This window comes from Heloderma suspectum, chromosome 5, assembly GCF_057233095.1.
Source record: "Heloderma suspectum isolate Gila_16-S chromosome 5, 16-S_ref, whole genome shotgun sequence".
NCBI classification, from domain to species: domain Eukaryota; kingdom Metazoa; phylum Chordata; class Lepidosauria; order Squamata; family Helodermatidae; genus Heloderma; species Heloderma suspectum.
The window spans coordinates 51,428,337-51,452,121 of NC_139462.1; the positions used below are offsets into that span (position 1 = coordinate 51,428,337).

Genomic DNA, 23,785 nt, shown 5'->3' on the forward strand with positions numbered 1-23,785 from the left:
AACCCCAAAAGAATTTATGAAAGAAAGCATTAAGTCCTTTGCAATTTAGAGGTTAATTAGGCTGGGAGAAAATAATATTCTCAAAACCACTCAGAATGTCCCATGGTCAAGTAGGGATCTGTACCCCAATCTCTCCAGTAAAAATGCAACACACCATCCACCAAATCACACGTGCTCTCTGCAAGAATGTAGTGTCAGGCTAGACTTGCCATTGGGAAGTATAGTGGGGTTCTGCCACTCAGCCAAAACTCAGTTTCTTAACCAGAAGATATTGTTGTTGTTTTGGTGTGTGGTGGTGATGGTATTGCTAGAAGGTTGGGAATGGTGATTTATTCCCGTAATTCAAGTTATAAGGTCTTACTAACTTTACTCCGAATCCTACCAAACTTGTTTCCTCAAGAAAAATGCCTGGGTTTGAGAGCATGCCCTTCTCTGAGGAGAAACGGGCAGAAAGTTTCTCAGAGACCGCTTTGCCAACTTTCCTTTGTCAGATCTATAATTGGTCTAAAATTTAGGAATTGTCTAGGATCCTCAATTGTCCACTATTTCCCAATAGATCAGTGCACAAAAGACTTATTTTCAGGGAAAGAAGACACTGCTCAGCCTTGTTGGAAGACTGAATTGTACACAAAGATCCCCTATAAAAAGAGTCTATTTGCAACATGTGCTTAGGGATGTACGAAAGTCACTTACCTTTTCACAGCTTGGCTTCGCGGTGGGGGGGAGGCGCTTCGCTTTCCCCCCCGAAGTTCAGGCGAAGGGGGGGAGGCTTCCCGCCTCGCTCAGCCGAAATTCAGGCCGGGGGGGAGGCTTCCCGCCTCACCTGGCCGAAATTCAGGCCGGAGAGAAGCGCCCCGTCTCCCCGGCCGCGAAACAAAAAGTAAAAAAAAAAAAAAGACCCCGTGATAGGCTACGTGACGATTTACATAGCCTATCACGGCTAGATTTCCAAAGTCAGCCGTGATAGGCTACGTAAATCGTCACGTAGCCTATCATGGGTGACTTTGAAAAAAAAAAAGCGCATACGCAAATGGCGGCGGCCCATGGGCGCCGCCATTTGCGTTCCTTATTTTGGCACGTCTAGTCTACGTAAAGATTTACGTAGACTACGGCGAAAATAAGGGCAACGCAAATAGCGTGCCCTTATTTTCGCCGTAGTCTACGTAAATCTTTACGTAGACTAGACGTGCCAAAATAAGGAACGCAAATGGCGGCGCCCATGGGCCGCCGCCATTTGTGTACGCGTTTTTTTTTCCCCCCAAAGTCACCCATGATAGGCTACGTGACGATTTACGTAGCCTATCACGGCTGACTTTGGAAATCTAGCCGTGATAGACTACGTAAATCGTTATGTAGCCTATCACGGGTGTTTTTTTTTTTTTTACTTTATTTTTTTTTTTTTTGCAATGGCGGTGGCGGCAGCCGGTCGGGAGACCGGCCGCCGCCCCCGCCCGCGCTGAACCGCCGCCGGGACCCACCGCCCAGAGGGACATTCGCTGAAGGTAAGTCCCGTCCCGGGGGGGGGGGGGGCGGGGAGCTGGTGGAGAATTTCCCAACCAACTTCGGGGGGCTGAATGTGTCGGCGCTCGGCCTCCCAAAGATTTGGGGAGAAAATCTCCGCCATCCCTACATGTGCTTCAGTTTCTGGGTGGCAGTACTAGCTCTGATTTCTGAGAGAGAAGGGAGATGAGCAACTGAGAAAGAAAGGGGGCCTGGAAGCCACCATCCCTCTCCATTTTGACTTGACTCAAAGGGCTGCCAGTTGGCTCCTACCACACTCCATTCCAGTGCTTCATGAGGGGAAGGGGAGAGGTAGCTGCTTTTTCAGGAGGGGATGGAGACAGTTGCCCTTCCTTTCCATTCTGTTTTTATCTGAACTGTTGGGCTGCAGTGCAGTCCTTTGTGTTTTGTCACACTTCATCCCTGTGCTTCATGAGTGGGAGAGAAGAGGTAGCTGCTTTCTTTCAGGAGAATATGGAGAGAGAGCTGCCTTGCCACTCCATATAATGCTGCAATAATGGGTTTCAGAGTAGCTTCCTTCCACAAAAGGAGAGACACCAGCTTCTTAAGATGAAAACCAGCTTCTTCTTCTAGATTTAAATACAACTGAGGCCCACAGCCTCTTGCTACAGTTAACTGCAACAGTCATCTTAAGCACCACCACATGGGGCCGCTGCCATCATTACTTACGTTACCTTCACTGCTTTCTTGGCATCCATGGGACATAGCTGCTTTTGGGTGCCATTTTATGGCTGCAGCAAGCCAATGAACCAGAGGTGGAGTGCTGGCCCCCAAACTGTGATTGAGGAGAGCGATCACCGTCACTCTGCAATGTTGACATTGGTGTCTGCCTGCTGCGAGGTGCTGTGGAATGCCCAAGTGAAGCACTGGGTGGTGGGTCACTGTGGCCGAGCAACTGCCTTGCTCCTGACCAGATCAGGTGGTGGGGAGGTGACAGAAATATGCAGCCCAAATAGCAGTGCTGACTACCCTCTTTTGCTTTGGCGCTGGCTGCTTGCCTGCTCTGTGTTGAAAGGAGGAGAAGCAGAGTTGAGGAAGCTGTTCCAGGAGCAGAAAGCCATTTCTCCTCAGGAACACTCTTCTCTCCTCAGTCGCATTCTTTTCCTCAGACTTCAGGGGTTGGAGCATAACCATGCATGGCCCAAGCCCCTGCCTGAAAGTGTGGATCTCTCCCACAACTTAATACATTGCTGAAGAACAATTCAAATGGTGTTACAGGGGCTCAGCTATGAGCCACGTCAGAAACCTGCTGCCTGCTAGCCAGACAGGGCTGGTCGGGGAGTTGAGGGGAAGCCCCTTCTCTTGGTGTCATTTCTTGCTGGAGCCCTGTCTACCAATGAGAAGGAGGCACTTCCCAAACATATAGACAATACCACCCCAGGACCACTGGAGAACCAGGATTTTCTTGTTATTTTATAAGATTTCTGATCATGTAGCTGTATTAAGGGTGTTGTCTCGTTTATATTTAGATACCTGTTGAGATGCTGTAGTTGCCCTCTCTTCTGCCTGACTTAGTCGCCTTTGAAGTCTGTTGACTTTTTCTTGATGTTCCATCATTAATTTTTCATTCTATATAAAAGAAACAGCTCATTACAAATGTATGCATCTGTTATCAGATCATGCATATTGCAAAAAGCAAGCTTTGAAAAAGAAAAAAAAAAACATAGTCAATGGCAAATCCAGGAACTATCTAATACCAAAGGAAGACAAGACAGATTGCTCCATGCATTGTGTCTAACCTGGACAGGGATTTCCAGTTTTCAGTGTCTGGTGATGCAACTCTTTTTATACAAAATATAATTTGAAGAAAGCTACAAATATATATGCTGACTTCCTATGTGTGGAGGCTGGACATGGTTTCATAGACTTCATTATGGCAGTCTACAATTAAAAAGGGTGAACAGTTTTTGAAGCCTCCTTTTGTGGATGTTATTGTGGAATTGACCCCAAATGGTGGTGATGTATCCTAATCCTGAAGTGACAGTGACAGCGATGATAAAGCAGGGCTGGATATTGCTGCACTGATGTCCAATTCTGTTTCTTTGTCTATCTTGCATGTGGATATAAACATTATTATGCAATAATATAAATGGGTCTCTTTTTAGAGCATGGACACAGGTGAAGTAAAAAAAAAGGGGCTTTTACTCTATAAAGCATAGCACTGCTACAACTAGATATATATGGCAAACTGTATCTCTCATAAACAAGGTAAAGTTCGCTTTTAATTAACATGTTAAGAATAAGATGTAGTTTTATTTTAAACAGGCAAAAAACCCCTGGCATATGAGGGCATTTAAAAACAGATTGTTACAAACACTGAATCTGTCATTATAGGAAAAAAAAACAAACAAGCTAAGGATCACAGAAAAAAGCCATCTACTAGCAAAAAACATTTTTTGAATCACTGCACAAAATTAGCTATGAATGAGAATATATTTTAACGTTTTAATAGCAACAAATTGCTAACTATTTCGAGCATACTTCTAATGTGTGTGATCAGAAGATAGGCTTTTCTGACTAAACAATTCTGAAACCCAAAACTTTCACAGCAAAAAATGAACGGATGTTTCATACCAATAAGGTTTAAGTAAGAGTGTTCCAAGATCTACATCTAGTTGAAGCATAACATTTGGATGAGGTTCATTATCTTACCTCAATAACCTTTTCATTTGCTCTTTCCAGCTGACAAAGTAACTCCTGGGTGTGAATTTTTTGCCGACTCAGCTCACTTCTATCAAATAAGATCAAGGAAACTCATTAATAAAAACCAATGTACCTGTTGAGCTAACTGCTTTCCTGAGGAATGTAGGAGGATCATGTACTCTTCCCTCCACCCTCTGTCAAATTCTTTTTTTTCCTATGAAGTATGAAAAAGATAGTATCTATAAAGATATCAAGAAAGTTGATCCTTAGCATTGTGATGGGTTAGATACAATGTAGAACAAAACTTTGTTTTAGCAAATATATAAAATCTTAGATCCATTCACAAAATGACATGCTTTCACAATAAATTAATAATCTCCATCACATATTAACATTCATAAAGTCTAGATATTTCTTTTTCATGGTCTCCATGTGGGAACCTGAGCCTGCGCACAGCTGCAACTCAGAACCTTATTGAGCTAAAAAGTAGGAGCAAGCACTCAAACCCCTATGATCAAGAAGCATCCCAAATCAAGCATGTTACTTTGCAACAAACTAACACAGTTGCCCTTCTGGATTTTTGCTGATATTGAAGTAACTGGTAGACAAGTATTTTTAAAATGTCAAAACAGTGACATCATATACAAATGATTTTCAAAGCAGCCCTAAACCCCTCAGATGGGTACTCAGGCACGTTTATGATCGGCGGGGGGGGGGGGGGGGTGCCCTTCCACTGGCTAGCTTGGGGTGAGCATCCACCCTAGAGGCCTCAGTGGAAAACTCTGCAGGTGTAAATCTGCCACCAGTATAGGCCCCCCAAAGGCATAGCTAATTTCCCCCCACTGGAGCCAGCATAGCTAATCCCACCTTGCTTTCAATGGGGGGATTATTTTGAAAGATCCGAAAGGCTGAAAAGCCCCACAGAGCTGCCTCCTCGCATCTCCTGCCCTGGCCAGTGAGAGCTAGCAAGGCTTTGGGAGTGGTGCAGGCTCCAGCACTTCATTCCCCTCTGACCCCATTTAGGATTGTTCTGTTTAACATTAGTGAAATTTTTTCTCCCACTTGTGTATTCAAGTCCAGCTACATGCAAAACCAAAATGTCAACATCCAAACTATTGAAGATGTAACTGAGGGTACTTCGTGCTTGCGGAGAAAGATTCAGGTTCAAGTGTAACTCTACTGAAATTACTGAGATCAAACACCACCAAAACATTATTTTTTAGTTATTTTTTAGTTGTGTCTTCAACAGTTTAATCCTAAACTGTTTGCAGGATTAATCATGCAATCCTAAACACCCCCACTCTCCCTGGGAGTTAAGTCCCACTGAACATAGTGGGACTTACTTCTGAGTAAATATACATAGGATTGTGCTGTTTGTAAAGTACCACAGCAAAGAACATAACACATTTAAACAGCCAGTATAAAATTGAAGAATTAAAGTAATAATCAGTTCTCACTGTTAGTACATATTCCAAAACTTTCTTCCAATTAAAATAGGTAAAGAAAGGTTTAGAGAAAATTACTCAAGTGCCTACTAACAAATGCCTATGAATAAAAAACAAAAGGTGGACTGTATAATAGTAAAGCAGAAGAGGTAATAAATCTGCCAGCTGTGGGAAGTGTTTAATGCAAAATTCTCATGTGACACATACAGCACATTCCAGATGTTTTTTCTGTTGAGTTATGCTGTAATATGCTTCAGTTATTCTTAGTAATTATATATTTTGTAGACTGCCACTACCTGCAGCTGTTTCTCATCCTGTTAACATTTTTAATCAATATCTTAGAATAAACAGTTCTAGCTGCCAAGTATTACAGAATTTCAGCCAAAAACAACATGGTAGGAATGAAGGAGAGGATGCAGAGGCCCCCAAATGCAATGTAATTTATTTAATAGACTAGATGGTATGTCAAAGAACATTGCTCTAGCTAATACCTAATGAACAGCTCTACTATTCCGCAAGGATCAGTCTGGGAAAATCATGAGAGATTTGTATAACCAAATGTTTAGAAATACAAAGGCACAACCTTGATTCAAAAACAAGGCCAATAAAAACTGATTTATTCAAAATAAGTGTTAGTTTAAGGGGATCCAAACAGCTGCATGAGGAGCCTGCATCTGCACCCCCTTCCTGCTGCTGCCTCCCATACTGCCTTGAAACGCTGCTGCCAAAGCTGGAGAAACCTGTGTAGAACAACATCTGATGTAGTTCAAGGAGCTGCAGCCAGAGGAGGAAATTGCAGACTCTCCCGTGTACATGAGATGGCTGGCATCTTGACCTTGTGCTGTTTTGTGTTTGTACTAGGCACAGCCTTAAGTCCCACTAGATTTCTTATGAATGACATGTAATCCATTTAAGGCACATTTGTCACTATAACAGTAAGAGTATGGATTCTAAACATATTAAACCACTTGATTTTGATGGACCTTCCAAGTAAATGTACCTAGGATTGTTCATTTAAATTACACCATATCTTTGTGCAATAGGTTAATGGACTAAATTCACTAAATTCATTAGTGACTCCTCAGTACAGTTTGTGACTTAAGAAATAAGCAAACTGGATTGAGGTTACAGCTCGTTACTCAATAAATGCTGCCAATGAAGATATCTAGAAATCTCTGAAGAGAACACAGAAAAATGTAATGACCCATTTTCATTTATTTTCAACATTTATAACCTACTTTTCAGCCAATTAGCTTTCAAAGTGACTCTCAACATGATAGGTCTCCTTGCTAAAGTGAAAGGATTTTAATAAATAAAAGGCACAGAGGTCACTTTCCAGCATTAGGTGCATGCACAGTTAGCATACACTGAATCAGCATTATTGAGATCTGAGCATCTTAAGACACTTCAAGGAATTCCCTTGGAGATTTGTTAAAACTGAGCCTGGAAGCTCTTTAAGACCTTGTTTTAATGCCTGGGGCTATTCAGCTATATATATTTTAATGGGCATTTTGTCTTAGCTATATTAGTTTGTTTTAAGTATCCTTATCCTTGGGAATAATATGCCTTACAAACTGAAAATATAACATTTGAAAAAATAGTGCAACCCTATCCTCAAATTACACCAAATGAACAAGAATAGGATAGACACTCAATCCTTTAAGTCAGTGATCTTGACTATTTTTCAAGCAGGAGCCACTCTGGCTCCCATCACAGTTACTGAGGCCACTTAGGAGCCTTTTCTGGACAATGTGGTGAGGGGTGGGGGGGTCTTCTGCCCTGGCAGGCAAATTCTGATAGGCTCACTTGGTCCTTGTACTGGAATGAATCTTTGCCCTACTCAGTGCTGCGGAATCTCCCAGCACAGTTCCATGCTCTCTCTCGCCTGCACATTCAATTTTCCCTCCAGCTCCTGCGCACTGCAGCAAGCCAATGCACTTTACCTCCCCCCACCATAGATACAACGAATACAAACTTGGGTTTGAGAAAATGGGACCACTTGAACACAGAAGACAGAAATTATGGCAGTCTACAATTAAAAGGGTGGACAGTTTTTGAAGCCTCCTTTTGTGGATGTTATTGTGGAACTGACCCCAAATGGTGGTGAAATATCCTAATCCTGAAGCGACAGTGATGATAAAGCAGGGCCAGATATTGCTGCTGATTCTTCCTGTATTCTCCTTTCCCCCCAGCCCCAGCCATCTTACAGCTGACAAGTGGTAGGTCTCCTGACTCCCCACTTCCAAAGCCTCCTCGGGGAGCCCAAATCACAGCAGCCGGCACACCAGTAAATGCAAACAATGGGAAGCTAGAGAGCCCATGCTGAGAGTAAGCTGCTTCTGCAAAGAGAGAGAATGAGTGAGTTTTGGAGCTGCCAATGGCCCTTGCACTGAAGAACACTGCTTGCAGCCTATGTCACCTTACATGGTGGTGGTGTAAGGATGACGATACGCCATCGTAGGTTAAGTGTAACTGCAGTGATAGTGTAAGGGAAGAGGGAAAGGGGTGGAGTTCAGGATGTGGTGTACCCAGCTCTATTTCTCTGTAACTTCTGCATCGGACTTGAGCCAGTGCCTGGATGCAGTGGTGGGCTGGATGAGGGCCAATAAAGCTGAATCCTGGTAAGATGGGGGCTTTGTGGTTGAATAGTTCCTGGGTCCAGAAAATAGGTGAGTTGCCTGTTCTGGATGGGGTCACGCTCCCCTTGAAGGAGCAGGTATGTAGTGTTGGGGGTACTGCTAGATTAATCTCTGTCCCTTGAAGCCTATGTGGCTGCAGTGGCTAGAGTGCCTTTTACCAGTTTCAGTGGATACACCAGCTATGACTGTCTTTGGACAGGGATAGCTTGGGCACAGTGACCCACTGTGGCCTTGAGGCTAGATTACTAGAATGCCCTTTATGTCAGACTGCCTTTAAAGCTGGTCTGGAAGATGCAGCTAGTGCAGGATGCAGCTTACCACGAGCATATTACACCTGTATTGAAGGAACTGCACTGCCTGCCAATATATTACCAAATCAGATTTAAGGTTTTGTTATTAGTGTAGAAAGCTTTAAATTACTTGGGACCAGTTAATGTCAGGAAGTGCCTTCTTCTATATTGGCCTTCCTGTCCTTTGAGATCAGCAGATGCAACCCTCTTGGCGATGCCTCAGCCATCATAAGGCACACGTCAATGATATGATTTTGCCTCATGCTGAAAATTTACTTGTTTTGACAGGCATTTCCTGACCATTTAAATTGTCAGGATACACTGCTGCTGGTTTGGATAGTCTATTATAATTTGTTCTGGGTTTTTAATCTTATTTTATTGTTACGATTTTTTATTATCTTATTTGTACACTTTGGATATTTTAAAATATAAAATGGCATAGAAATGTTTTTAAATAAATACCCCTACCCCAACATAGAGATCTTATTGGCCACCCTTCTAACCCCTGCAACCCCCCCACCCCATGAAACAGAGGCAACAATGCAGAATACAGTCACCATTGTTGGGAGACATAATCTAATACTCCACCTTTTACCATTGCTTGGCAAGCTCTCGTGACTTTTAGATTTCCTTACAGCCTAAGGGCCAAACTAGATGTGTCAAGCACAGAGCTGTCAGTGAAAACATGGAACTGCCAAAATCACATGGACAGAGGGTGGGCAGGTGTGATTTTAATCCCCCCCTGGCCGGCTACCTGCTGCTGACCTCTGCCTAGCCCTTCTCTCCAAGAGTTATTTGCCCAGTCACTTCTATCAAAACTCAGCTGAGGAAAAATACCGCCTTGAGGAATTATTTATTTATTTATTTATTTCATTTATATCCCACCTTTTTTCCTCTTGCAAGGAACCCAAGGCAACTTACATTATCCTCCTCTCCATTTTATCCTCACAACAACCCTGTGAAGTAGGTTGGGCTGAGAGTCTGTGACTGGCCCAAAGTCACCTGGTGAGCTTCCATGGCTGAGTGGGGACTAGAACCCGGATCTCCTGGCTACCACTACCACTAGGTAGCCTTCTGCTGGCTGGGGATGGTGGTGAGTTTTAGGTCAACATGTGTTGAGGGCACCAGCTTGGGGAACTAAGCTGGCGGGGGGTTCTCACCCATATGACCCCTTTCCTGTTAAAATTATACCTCCCTCTTTTATATGAATAGGGCAGCCTTTTAAGCATTCACGACTGCCACTAACAGCCAGGGTCTAAACTGCGGAACAGTGAGTGTTGTCTTAATCTCCTACTATTGATTTCACAATGTGAGAGTAGAGAGCTAGGGTGAGGTATGAATAACTGAAGAGCATGTAGGCAGCAGCATGCTTTCTTAAATACTCACTTAGCAACCCCTAATGAGCACCTGATCACAGGAGGTATGTATTACAGCTGCTACCCATTATTCATTACCACCCCCATCTCTCACATCTCTCCCTAGTCCATCACACAGCTATTCCACATAAAGGCAAGGATGTACCCCACCCCTTTATGTCATGAGTGAGACCTACAGCAGCAGCCGCTGCCAGAGGGAAGCTAATCCATCTGTGGGGTTGCCAACCTTTTATTCTAGCAGGGCTCTTTTTCTTTTCTAATGTGCATGACAGACAGTAATGTAACAGGTGCAGAAGTACCCAGTATGGGGGTGCAGTGATGGAGAAAACTGCTCCTGTCTCTCCTCTTGTGCACTCTCCTTAGTCTCAAAACCAGAAAGGTTGGCTACCCTATACCATGATACCCGCTCTACTACTTATGTCATTCAATCAAAGCTGTGACTGTTTCAGTGATGTTTGCTTTAATGATGGTAGAGCATCATTAAAGATTTATATTAAACAAAGTTTGATATAAAGATGATGCATAAGCAAAAAGCAGATACTGATTAATCAAATGAAAATGGGGGGCACGGGGACAGTGGGGTTGGATAGAATGATTGGAGGATGGAAATCTGAAGAGACAATTAGTCCATTCTCCAGCCCCTGTGATATTCTCCAGCCCCTGTGATATTCTATCACACTGCCTTACCATGCCTGTGTGGCTCTTTCTTACCTTCTGTTTTTGGAAACACACCAGCAACCTCTTGTATGTGTGCCCTCTGTTTTTCTAGTAGGCTACAGCTTCATATCAGTCCCCTTCATTATAGGGCTATATGGATGGGCCTATTTGGGTCTCAGGGTGATGGGAAGGGCTACAATATAAGTTGGGGCCCTTGAAGATTACTCTCTCTCTTGTAGCTGTGTGGATAGGATGTTTCCCAGTGAATTAGGAGGACTGGCTTTTAGTCTGGTTGCTTCATCTTATTTGCCACCTAAAATTTATTGTTGCCAGTAGGGGTGGGGGCAAAATTCATTTCCACATTTAAATATGAGCCGATATAATTCGTACTTCTTGAACTAATATGGGAACTGGACTGCAATTATCCTTCGGGTTTCACACTTCTCTGAACTTTGCGATGCAGTTCTACAATAAAAAATGCATATAAAAAGGCATCCATTAAGGAGAGGTGCTTGCAAAAATGCATACCTTAGGGAAAACTGCACACAAATTTACATGTGCATGGAAATGCATATGAATTTTTGTGTGGATATAAAAAAATTCACAAACCAATACAAACTTGGGCTTGAAAAAATTCAAATTCTATAGAAAGCGAAACACAGTCATCTATCTGTAGTTGCCAGGATGACGCTCAAGGGTTAGGCTTTGCCTTTTGGGAGCCACTTGCGCATATCCTTCAAGGTGGGGCTCACTTTTGTTGTTGTTCAGTCGTTCAGTCGTGTCCAACTCTTCGTGACTCCATGGACCATAGCACGCCAGGCCTTCCTGTCCTGCGCTCTCTCCCGGAGCGTGCTCAAGTTCATATTCATTGCATCCGTGATGCTATCTAGCCATCTCATCCTCTGCCGTCCCCTTCTCCTTTTGCCTTCAGTCTTTCCCAGCATCAGGGTCTTTTCCAGGGAGTTTTCTCTTCGCATTAGGTGGCCAAAATATTGGAGCTTCAGCTTCATTATCTGTCCTTCCAAGGAGCACTCAGGGTTGATTTCCTTTAGGATGGACTGATTTGACCTCCTTGCAGTCCAGGGGACTCGTAAGAGTCTTCTCCAGCACCACAGTTCGAAAGCATCAATTCTGCGGCGCTCAGCCTTCCTTATAGTCCAGCTCTCACAGCCATACATTACTACTGGGAAAACCATAGCTTTGATTAGATGGACCTTTGTCGGCAAGGTGATGTCTCTGCTTCTTACTATGCTGTCTAGGTTGGCCATAGCTTTCCTCCCAAGGAGCAAGCGACTTTTAATTTCATGGCTACAGTCACCGTCTGCGGTGATCTTGGAGCCCAAGAAAGTAAAATCTGTCACTGCTTCCATTTCTTCCCCTTCTATATGCCAGGAAGTGATGGGGCCAGATGCCATGATCTTAGTTTTTTTAATGTTGAGTTTCAAACCAGCTTTTGCACTCTCCTCTTTCACCCTCAACAAGAGGCTCTTGAGATCCTCTTCGCTTTCTGCCATTAGGGTGGTATCGTCTGCATATCGGAGGTTGTTGATAATTCTCCCAGCAATCTTAATTCCGACCTCTGATTCATCCAACCCGGCATTTCTCATGATGTACTCTGCATATAAGTTAAATAAGCAGGGTGACAATATGCAGCCTTGTCGTACTCCTTTCCCAATTTTGAACCAATCGGTTGTTCCATGTCTGGTTCTGACTGTTGCTTCTTGACCCTCGTACAGGTTTCTCAGGAGACAGGTAAGGTGGTCTGGTACTCCCATCACTTTAAGAATTTGCCACAGTTTGTTGTGATCCACACAATCAAAGGCTTTAGCGTAGTCAATGAAGCAGAAATAGACGTTTTTCTGGAATTCTCTTGCTTTCTCCATGATGCAGCGAATGTTGGCGATTTGATCTCTAGTTCCTCTGCCTCTTCTAAACCCAGCTTGTACTTCCGGTAGTTCTCGGTTCGCATACTGCTGAAGCCTAGCTTGTAGGATTTTGAGCATCACCTTGCTGGCATGTGAAATGAGCGCAATTGTGCGGTAGTTTGAACACTCTTTGGCGCTGCCCTTCTTTGGAATTGGAATGTAAACTGACCTTTTCCAGTCTTGTGGCCACTGTTGAGTGTTCCAGATTTGTTGGCATACTGAATGCAGCACTTTAACAGCATCATCTTTTAGGATTTTAAATAGCTCGGCTGGAATACTGTCATCTCCGCTAGCTTTGTTGTTACTAATGCTTCCTAAGGGCCACTTGACTTCACTCTCTAGGATGTCCGGCTCAAGTTCAGTGACCGCACTATCATGGCTATCAGGGACATTCAGATCTTTCCTGTATAGTTCTTCTGTGTATTCTTGCCACCTCTTCTTAATCTCATCTGCTTCTGTTAGGTCCCTGCCTTCTTACACCTGTCATAGCCCTATTGCTTTGCTGTTTCCCATCTGAGCTACCAGTCAGGTCAAAGTACTTCCTCCTGTGAGTTTGCTATTGTACTTATGCATTCTTCCTTCTTCAAGTGCCCCCCTTGCAAAATGTGTATTCCTATCACAGAGATAGTCACAGATACATGTTGTGTGTAGTGTTATTGGCACTGTCGCTGTAGAAGCAGTGAAAACACTGTTGTGGTTATGGAGTTACCTTTTCATTGTAACTGGAATGGCAGGTCTCCCTTCCCTAGTTGTTTCCCTGGTGAAATGGTGTTTAGTTCTGCTGCTATCTGCATTTCAGACTTCTTCTGCCTGAGGAGGACCCAGGAGCTTGTGGATGCAGATATGGGTTACTGCCTTCCAACACATTGCCAACGTGAGGGAAAGCAATATGGCCTCTTCTCGAGTATGTGCTTGAGCACTGTGGATGGGAGGGAATATGAAACGGATTGTACCATCTTCCAATGTTAGTTAGATACCAAGGCCAACAATTTCAATAGCTGTTGGAAGGATACAGTCGATGTAAAAGACAAAAACTGTTACAAAAAAACATGAAGGGGAGCAGTTGCAACATCCACCAGCAAAGATATCAAATTTATCAGAATTATTTCACTGGAGACTAATCTGGCTTTAGAACATGTTAACATAGCAAGTGGTCTCATTTATCAGTCAGACTATAAGTCTCAATCTTGTCCTACACTCCAGATTAGACTCAAGATTTGTGAACCGCCCAGAGAGCTTTGGCTACGGGGTGGTATAGAAATATAATAAATGAAATGAAAAATTTATGATTGTCTTTGTTGTGTTATTTACATTTAACACCATGATAGGTTTCCCAATCATTTTTCTAGGTCATCTTCCCCATGTAAAAGCACTCCCAAGACCTGTATAATCTATGTATCCTGTCAATAGCATTAAATTGAACCAATTGGTTCCATGACAGCTCAGCTAGTTAATATATTGGACATGGTATGTAAATAAGGTTAAAAGCATACTGCTAACCAGAGGAAAATGATCTGGACATACTCCTTACATCTTGAACTAGGAAGATGGGGGTGAGAGGGAAAGGTAGTGCAACAGGCCATTTAATAAGGATATCTCTAGTTCTGTCCATGTGCAGCAACTATAAAATCCACCGTAATGGATAAAGTTATTAAAAATTAAACTGCATGCTTTGTGGCACATCAATTCATAAGGTACTTATTCCACAATTAAACAATGATATGTCATAAAACACAAATGGGAATACCAGCTTGTGCTTGGAGAGGGGCTGAAGGGGATGACACTGGGACACTTGTCATCCTAGCCTCAGGCCTGGAGATGACAGGAGCTGGATTGGGGGCACATATACTCCCCGTCTGACGTCACAAACCTATATGATGTATTTATATTGCCCTACTCTTCCTGCATACTGCAAATTCACAGATAAGGTATCTGTAAGCATCAGAAATAAACCATCTGTTAAATCCATGTCTTACTTAGAGCATAACTGCCAGAGTGACAAGGCTCTCCTCACGAAAGGTGTGTTAGATTGTTTTTAATAAGGATATAATTGCTTAACCCTGTTCAAAATGGAAACAGTGCCTGAAATACCCATTATAATAGAAAATATCTTAAATCTCTACAAGATATCTCCAGCTGTCACAGTATGGACTGTCAGACACAGAAAAAAATTTCTGTAGTGTGCCATGTTTGTCTACAAAGTTTCAAAGACCATAATAGATATGACAGTCAGTTTATCAGATGTTATACCACTTTATTCCTATTTATTGTAGCCACTCAAGGAAAGGCGACAGTTCACAAGCAGTATAACGTATCTCTCCCAGTCCCCAATGCATTTAACTCAATCAAGTATGTCATGGGTTGAACCCACCTTTGGTAGTGTATTGAAGGAGGTACTTCATTCACATTTTGGGTTTCTGCTTGTTTGTTTTAGCTCGTGTTATTGTTAGCTGATCTTAACAATCAAAAGTTCAACTGATAAAGCATTTCAACCAGAAAGCATATCCAGTACAAGCTTCAGGTAATACTGAAAGAAAAAGCTCTAGACAGGTTTTTACAACATATTCTTCTCTTGTGGTTAGCAGGATATTCCTAGATGGGCAAGGTCACGCTTCTGAGATCAAGAAGGCAGGTCTGAAGAGCTACATCTGAAGAGGCACTTCCTAAGAGGTGTGAACTACCCACCAATCTCCACTCTGTTTCCATGCCTGAAACAGTGATACAGGGTTTTTGCAGAGCTTCCCAGATCTTGGGGGGTAGGGGTGGAGAGAGAAAGCAAGAAAGATGTGTTTTTTAAAAAATTCTTGGTTTGAGGAACAGCAAGAACAACTCGGACCCTTCCAGTTTCCCAGCACATCATACCAGGTTGGTGGGGAAAGGCCTGGCCTAGGTCTTGCCATCAGTGTGCTCCTATTCCTCAGGCATTTATTCCACTTTATTGTGGTCTCTGAGGGAGAATTAAGGGAGCAATTCCTACAGCCTTCTCTGTCTCAAAAGAGTTTTTCTGTTGAGAGCAAGGCATCCACTTTCTCCCCATCTGCTCCTCAGGGGACTGACAGCTGTCAACGGCTGGCTTGACCCTAGGTAGCAATCCAACACTTTTGAAGGGCAACAACAAGGCAGTGAGTTATTCCAGCTCTAAGCGCCCCTGTCCTCTGATGCTTCAAAAGGAAAAAGTAGGCCCTGAATTTGATGTGGCTAAAAGCCACATTTTCTATTGCCTCTTCCATGGCTTGCCTCTCTTCTCATGGCTTCTCTTTGCCTCTCTTCCTTAGAGCCCTTTGTTCTGTTCTCTGTGTGCCTTGAGACTGCTATCAAGAAAGAATGGGTTGAACCCTCTGGCAGCTATCCTCTTCTCCGGGGCCTACGATGTGACAACCATTCTCCTCCTCAGGCATCTGGGTTTTCTAGCCAATGAAGATAACAGCTCTCTAGTGTGAGCTCAAAAGATTTAGCACTTGAAGAGTTCTTCTGGATAACAGTCTGAACAAATTTTCTCCCTGCCTCCCTCTCAGAGGAGAGGGTTGCATCCCTGTCTGATCTGAAATGCAAAAGAACTTGTTCAGTCTGCCTCTTCTCTTTCATGATGCGTCTGAGGATGATGATGTCCAGCATGGAGTGTCTTTGATCCTGCCTCCATTCTAGACCTCTCCAGACCCTTTCCTCTTTCATTTCAGGATCGAATATCCTTTCATTTGAATCCTCAAACTTCCTTTCTCCCAGAGATTTGCAGATCTCTGGCCTGGTAGACCAAGAGTGAGATTTGGCTCACGCTTCCCTTATAGTTTCTCCAGTCAGGATTGCAGTAAAAACCAATGCCAGCCTGTCAAGCTAGGAAGTCTATCACAATGAGGCATTTGCCTAAGGAACTTGAAACTCACGGAAAGCCATCACACAGCATACTTTTCCTAGAGTTTCACCTAGCCCTCAAGGGCTTTACTCCAAGATTACATGACAGAGACATCCTAGTTTGCACAGACAATGCAAGTGCCAAAGCTTAAGTGAACAAGCATGGGGCAGGAGATTCCTCAGCTTCTCAAGCAGGCAATATTCTTGCTTCAGTTGGCAGAGAAGCACCACAACCTTGATAGCCGAACATCTGAGAGTTCAAAACTCAACCGACTGGCTCAGTTGGTAACCTGTCAGCGAGACTGAGTGGAGTGTAAACTGGAAGATGTTTCTTCCAATCTCATCCAGGTCTCAGGTTCTGGTAACAGACTTTTTTGTCATCAACACAAGTAGGCAAGTTGCTCTTTATGAAAACAGACTGAAGGAAAGAGGCAGAACCTTAGTGCACACTCTTCAAGCTTGTTGGCCACAAGGTCTTATGTATGCCTTCTCTCCCCTTCCCCTGAGCTCAAAGACAAACAGAAAAATCAGGGATTAGGAGGCAGATGCAGTTCTCATTGCCCCCAATTGACCCAGGCATCCTGGTTTTCAGACCTCATGGCTCTCTCAGTGGAAGACCCATGGCTTGTTGTGAAGTCCTGGGATTTGCTTCACCAAGTTTTTCATCCATTCCATCTGCTGAAATTGAGAATTTCCAAAATACGGGTTGTCACTTGACTGATTTCTATTCTGATAACCTCTAGCAATCCTGCCACTATTTGGATATGCAACATCTCTTGGAGGGCCTTTTTGAGCTAGCAGACTAAGTCTGGTATAGCAGCCCTAACCATTTCTGTTACTGTTTTGTTTTTCCTTCCAGGTTGCCTGAATTCTGTTCTCTGCCCTAAACAGACAAGCTTTGTTGCTTTCTGGCTTCATTGGAACATCTGAAGGTCACATTATCTCTTCTCACCTTCTGATCAAGACATTCTTTCATACCTCCTGTTGCAGTCTGCCATTTGTTGTCTTGAAGTCTGACTGTGGTTCTCAGAGCTCTCTCCCTTCAACCATTTGAATCTCTGAGAGTTGCTTCACCAATGATGCTCACCCTTAAAACCAGTTTTCTGGTGGCAGTCACGTCAGCGTGAGTTTCAGAAACTGGGGATCTGTATCTTCCAAACTGACAGTAATATTCCACCCTGTCCCATCCTCTAGCCCTAAGATTGATTCAGCTCTCCACACAATGCTGGATGTGGCTTTGCCATCTTTCTGTCCTCATCCACCCATTCCTAGAGGATGAATGGCACTCCTTGGATATCTGTTATGCCTCTAAGTTTTATGTGGACTGTATTAGGCCCGTACGTCTCTTTATCTCCTTTAAACCTTGTTCTCTTGGTTAAAAAAATTCTATTGCTACCCTTAGTTGCTGGTTGAAAGCATGTATTGTTCTTCCTTTTCTCCTTTCTACAATTTGCAAATTCTGGAAAGTATGCAGCAACCTTTTTGGGAAAGAGACACACTTGAGGAGATTTGTAGGCCAGCTACATGGGCTGTTGTTCATTCCTTTATGAGGAACTACAAACTTGATACCTACACCTCAGATGAGGCAGCCTTTAGCTGCCTCCTTCACACAGTTCTCAAGTCCTAGGACCTGGTATCTGATGGGTATTTGGACATGGAATTTTCTCTCTCCCAGGGATGTACTGCTTTTTATATCCCATGTAAGAATGTCCTCCTAGTCGTGAGGGGAAAAAAGAAAATGAAGTTCTTACCTGGTGATAATCTGTTCTACATGTGGTTAGGACTTTCTTCCCACCCCTGGAATTTACACAAATCCTGATTTCTTACAGTGTTTCTTCTATACGTTACCTTGGGTTGATTTTTTGCAGTTTATGATTTGGAAGCAGTCTTGGTCTGCCCTTGTACTTTGGTCACTAGTTGTCTTGGCCACTTGTAGCTTGTGTTTATTGCAGATATCCCTTTCTGGCTCCTTGTTTAGCTATCCTGGAGACTGGTAGGTAGCTCCAATCTCTCAGGAAGTGGCTCTTTAGCCCTGCCTTTCCAGTCCTAGAGGGAGGATCCTATCCCATCTAGGAATGTACTCCTAGCCAGAAGAGGAACAGAATTTCACCAGCTAAGCACTTCGTTTTCAATGGCAAACAACACTGTTGTTAAAGCAGAATGAAAAAAGAAACAGTATTTCAAGGAATAAAAGCCAAGGGTAATTGTGCCTTTAATATCTGGCCATGCCACATTTAAATATTTAGAATTCAGGTTATGGCTCTTCAACAGCCTGGAGCATGGAGATACATCATGGAAAATTTGAGTGTAATGGATACTTCAGTGGCATATGTAAGCTGGAACAAAAACCATTAGGCTTATTTCATCTTGGAGAAAGCTGTTTATGTTATCCTGCTGCTACAGAATAATAAATTATGTTTGCATGAGTAACTAGTCAAGAAGAAAAAAATGGAAAGCAAGGTGGAAGAGAAAGGAACTCAAAATGGGGTAGCAAACATCTTATTAAAATGAATTATTCAACCCTGACATGGTCATCTCCTCTGGTTTCTTCTAGGAATAACTAGTTACCACAGAGATAAAATCATACTAAAGTTAGCAAACTTATTCCAGAGAAACTCAAATAAAGGGCATGCTCCTGGTTCCAGTCCTAATCTGTTTTAGAAGCAAATTAGGACTGGAAAGCAAAACCCTCTCACAGTCCTAATGAGGTGTCAGGCAGGAAATGGTGAAAAGGAGTCTTTGGCTTAAGAGTGAGTGAAAAAAGGTAAAGGTGCCCCCAACCAGTCATGTCCAACTCTAGGGTGCGGTGCTCATCCCCGTTTCTAAGCCAAAGAGCCAGCGCTGTCCAAAGATGCTTCCGTGGTCATGTGGCCGGCATGACTGAACACCGAGGTGCACGGAACGCTGTTACCTTTCCCGCCGAGGCGGTACCTATGTATCTACTTGCAATTTCTTGCTTTCGAACTGCTAGGTTGGCAGGAGCTGGGACTGAAGACGGGAGCTCACTCCGTCACACGGCACTCGGGTCTCGAACTGCTGACCTGCCAACCTTCCAGTCTGCAGTTCAGCGTCTTAACCACTAAGCCACTGCGGCCCCACAAGAGTGAGCGAAGCTCTTCATAATACCAATCACCTCTGCCTGTGGAGAGGGGTATCCAGCATGAGATCAAGTGCTCCTTTTCATCTGCTCCAAAATTGATTGGCACCCATCTGCTATTGGGGGAAGGTGCCACAGCTATGTAAGATATGCATGCAAGTTGCTACGTGCCAGAGTTTTCTTGATGTGCAGCAGTGTGTGCCAACCCTGCTACAGCAGATCTTCACACGTTTGCAGATCACTATAATGTGTGATTTGAGTGTGCATAAGCTTGATAATAGGATTTAAAGTTTTGCAACTATTTCTGGAAGAATTGAGTAAATAACTATTTTAAAGAAAACTCCCGTAGGGTCATTTCAGACATTGCATTTTTCCTACAAAAGACTTCTGTGCAGGAAGAACATATATATTGCCACTTGTATAGTACTGCATTAATATTTATTTTTCTACAATCATTGCCTGTTTCAGAGCTTTTGTGGGGGGGGGGGGTGTCCATTTTTATCACATAACTAATCCATTCTGTATGTGACATAGAACAAGCAGGGCATACAAATGGCCTGAGGAAAGCCCGGGCAATTTCAGGCCCATTTCAGAGAGCAGGTATTTGCAGCTCGGACTTCTTAGTTTTAAATTCTCTTCCCTGTTTATATGAAGTGTTTGATAAGCTTCTCCTAAGCCAGCTTTGATGCAGCCAAAAGTAAATTCATAGAATTTTATGCTTTTCCCCAACCCCAATGCCCATGTTTCTTGCTACCATTTTAGCTCCTGCATGAGACACTGACATGACTCTATGACCTCTTTCAGCATCACTGTAGGAGGCTTTTGGAATTGCAGGTACCTTGAACACCACTGAAAACATGTCACGCTTCAGCCATAACAGGTAAGAAGGTAGCCCCCCCCCCCCCCCGTCAGAAGCAGGCCAGAGCTTCATGTGCCAGGAATAAGATCAGAATTCATGATTTTCCTGCTGCATCTTAAGTTGAATCAGCGGACCAAACTCCATTGGTAAACAGTTTTTAATTGGTATGGGGAAATGGAGACAGATCTCTGTAGCATTGCTTATGTACTGGAAACACTGCTACTCCCTTATCCATGATTCATTCTCTTGCCAGCTAATGTTTCCAGACAACCACAAAAATGGAGTAACATTAATTAAAATCCAAACAGAAACAGTATTAAAATACCTATTATTCCTGTTTGGAATTTTTTCCCCTAAGAGACACATATATAGCTGCATGCACATAAAGGGGGAAAAATCACCTACTTTAAACTATTTATTCTGGCTTCTGTCATTTCTGTTAGTTTCTTTGTTTCCTCCTTCCACCGGTTAGTTGCTTTCTGTTGAGCTATCAATAAGCATCTCAGTTCAGCTGTGGAGTTTTGATTAACTTCTTCCATCTCTTTCAGTCGAACTTCAAACCCATGCTCTTTTATTAAATGTTCGTTCTCCATTGTGCTTATCTATAGTAACATTAAAAGCCTCACATTGGAACAGTAGCTTTTGTCTTTTGACCACAAAACTAAAGTTTGTCAGTATATGCATAGGAACAAACATTCGTACTATATCCAGCTGTAAAGGACTATTGAAATTTTAATTATGGATACAAAATGCAAGTTGAAAGGATCTATTTCAAAATGATTTTACTTTGCACTTTCTTATTTTACAGAACCTAGTTAATAAGCCAGTTGAGTCAAAGTGCTCTGATTTAAATAATTGTAATTCCATTGAAGAAACATAGAGATTGCCACACCTGATCACCTGTGACGAGGAATCATGGTTTCTAGATGAGCAGTCTTTAGTTGTTTCTTCACGGAACTTAGAAGCTCCATAGCAAGCATTCCATCTGAAGCCTCTGTTTAGCACTGTAGCTACCATAGCAAAAACTTAAGCATGCCCACCCCCATGTCTCCATTCTACAACAGCTAGTTATTTCTGACAAGGACTACATGTTCTCCAAGTAAAGAATAGCGCAAATGTAAACTGCTAAAGAAGAGGAGAATAGGACAAGCTTATGAGCAGCTTAACTGCTAAGTGAGAAAGCAGCTCCCATAGGAAAAAGGAGAGAGAATATGTTAGGGAATTTATAGTCATCAAGGTAAAAAGACTACATGCGCTCTCTCTCTCTCTCTCTCTCTCTCTCTCTCTCTGTCGGCTAGGGAAAAAAACAGTGGGAAGGCTTGGAAACAGATAAATGCAATACTGTATCAGAATCATCTCTAAGTTTGGGTGGTAGGGTTATGTATATGAAATACTCCCTATTCCACATTTTTGGAGAGGTGTCAATAGATTTGACAAAAAATTCCTTTGCAGTGCTTATTATGGATAATGTATTCATGCGCAAATTGTATATTTTGTTTTGAATATTTCTAGGTATTTAAGTGGCATACCTGTTATAGAAGGTGATTAATCTATTAGTTAACCTGCATTAAGTAACCTTGATTTCTTTTTGGCACAAAATCAAAATGTTCCTCTTTGCCCAGGCATCTGAAATTTAATTTTTGATCAATTTGTTTGTTTGCTGAATAGTTTTTATGCCTTTTTTGCAATTTTATTATTATATAGCATTTGTATTTCATAATGTTATGTACACCTCCATCGGATCCCTTGTCAAATCATTAATACCTTTAACATTAAAACATTAATACCTTTAATTTTGCAGATTGTTGTGCCTCCATGGCCAGCTTTCTCAAGTCTTCCATTTCTTTTTGAAACTTTTCATTCTCTTGCTGGAGTTTTAAGCGTTCTTCACTGACAGAGCCACAGTTCTCTCTTTCAGAGTCCAGAATGCTTTGCAACTTGTAGACCATTTCCCGATAACGGCCTATCTCTTCCTCATAGCTTAATAAAATTTTAAACAAATAAATATATTAATGCACAATACTATGATGCTTAGCAAGTTAAAGCTGACTGTGAAATGGTAGACATTTAACACACAGGGCTTTGGAACAGGACAAATATATAAAAGCAATCCCTATAGGCATCTTACAAAAGTATTTACTTTTTTTTCCTTTTTTGTTTTTTGTCAGGGCAAATTCAAACATTACTTTAAGGCTGCAAACATGCATAGGGTTGCACTACACATTATTTAGTTAATTAATGTTTCAGAGAGATTTGGGGAGGATATTGAACCTCATGATGAGTGTTTAGAAGGTATTATTTTTAGAATCTGATTTTTTTTCTGATTATCCAAGCATTTCAACTCAACACTATTACAAAAAGCCACAGTCCTTTTTTTTACATGGCTCTACTATGCTATGCTATGATGAGGACAAACTTTGAAACTCAAACTTAATATTTGTAGAAGGAAATAAAATTTTGCAGGCTGGCAAAAAATCTTTTGCAGCTCTGCAGTTGAAGCAAAAGCTCCCCGAGTCAGCTGCAGGCTTAGCCTAAGGGATGTGAATATATTAGCAAAAAAAAGCCTTTACCAAGTTACAGTACAGAAGGGCTTCTTATTTGCTATAGTCACAGTGCCGCGGGGTCTCCTTCACAAGAACTGTACTGAACCCCCTGTAAGTATATCACCATTTTCCATTCAGTTGCAATGGGGGCGGGGGGGACTTTGGTCTTCGCAATTCCTTGCTTCTTAGCTGATCTTAAGCATGATTCTGTCAGCAGCAATAAAATCCTATGACACACCCGAAACGCGCTCTTATCATGAACTCTCTCTCCCGCCTGCTCCCTCCCCTGTCTCTTCATGGTCAGAAATAGGGTGGATTAGAACAAAGCAGGAGGATCCATCATAAGACTTACAGCGATGAGATAGTGTGAATATATATTGAAACCATTATATATGATTCATTCTCTCTCTCTCTCTCTCTCTCTCTCTCTCTCTCTCTCGTAAGACAACCAGAATCCAGATTGATAGCTACCGCAGATCATCCTTTAGGAATTAATCTCAGTGCATACTAGCATAATCTGGATCACAGTTATGAACACTTTGGGAAAGGATTTATTTTGAAACTTTAAGGCAATGGTGGAGAACCTTCTCTATGAATAGGAAATGAAAAGCAGTAGAAGTGCCAGCATACCTATAGCTGAATGTGCAGATTTCAATTGGGAAAAAAGTTGCACCACATAAAAATAACCCCCAATTGATCATATACCTTATGTCGGCTCAGGGTTCTTTCCATGCAGCTGTAACAATAACAGCTGTCTATTTCACTTTTTTAAAAAAACGAATAAACACTTTCTCACGCTACTTAAATTATAAAATAATTACATACTCTGTGCCTGTGTTCAAAATAAGAGACAAGAGGGATATGAATACAAAAAAATGGATATAACAATTAATAGCTATGAAAATCTTAACTCAAGAGACTTTACAGAGAAGGAAAGCTGA

General features: G+C 42.4%; 2 protein-coding genes across 14 annotated transcripts in view; one reads left to right on the plus strand and one right to left on the minus strand.

Annotated features, from left to right (window-relative positions):
• The window catches only part of SCLT1 (sodium channel and clathrin linker 1), a 105,061-nt gene that overhangs the window by 14,863 nt on the left and 66,413 nt on the right, over nt 1-23,785 (minus strand). For 7 of the 13 annotated variants that reach the window (XR_014792066.1, XM_084856030.1, XM_084856034.1 and 4 more), the window contains exons 18-21: nt 22,089-22,281; nt 20,707-20,903; nt 4,174-4,252; nt 2,995-3,090 (exon numbers count right to left, since the gene is read on the minus strand). Coding sequence is in view for 11 of the 13 variants with exons in the window: in XM_084856030.1 (XP_084712156.1) it covers nt 2,995-3,090; nt 4,174-4,252; nt 20,707-20,903; nt 22,089-22,281 (565 nt within the window). In the remaining 2 variants the exon portion in view is untranslated. Of the gene's footprint in view, nt 1-1,837; nt 3,091-4,173; nt 4,404-7,826; nt 7,949-12,842; nt 19,485-20,706; nt 20,904-22,088; nt 22,282-23,785 lie in introns of those variants that run through there. The other 6 variants (XR_014792067.1, XM_084856032.1, XM_084856040.1 and 3 more) reach the window with 6 other exon arrangements.
• The window catches only part of LOC146343887 (UPF0462 protein C4orf33-like), a 110,611-nt gene continuing 106,150 nt past the window's right edge, over nt 19,325-23,785 (plus strand). Inside the window, exon 1 of the mRNA XM_084856046.1 lies at nt 19,325-20,322. The gene's annotated coding sequence lies outside the window, so the exon portion shown is untranslated. The remainder of the gene's footprint in view (nt 20,323-23,785) is intronic.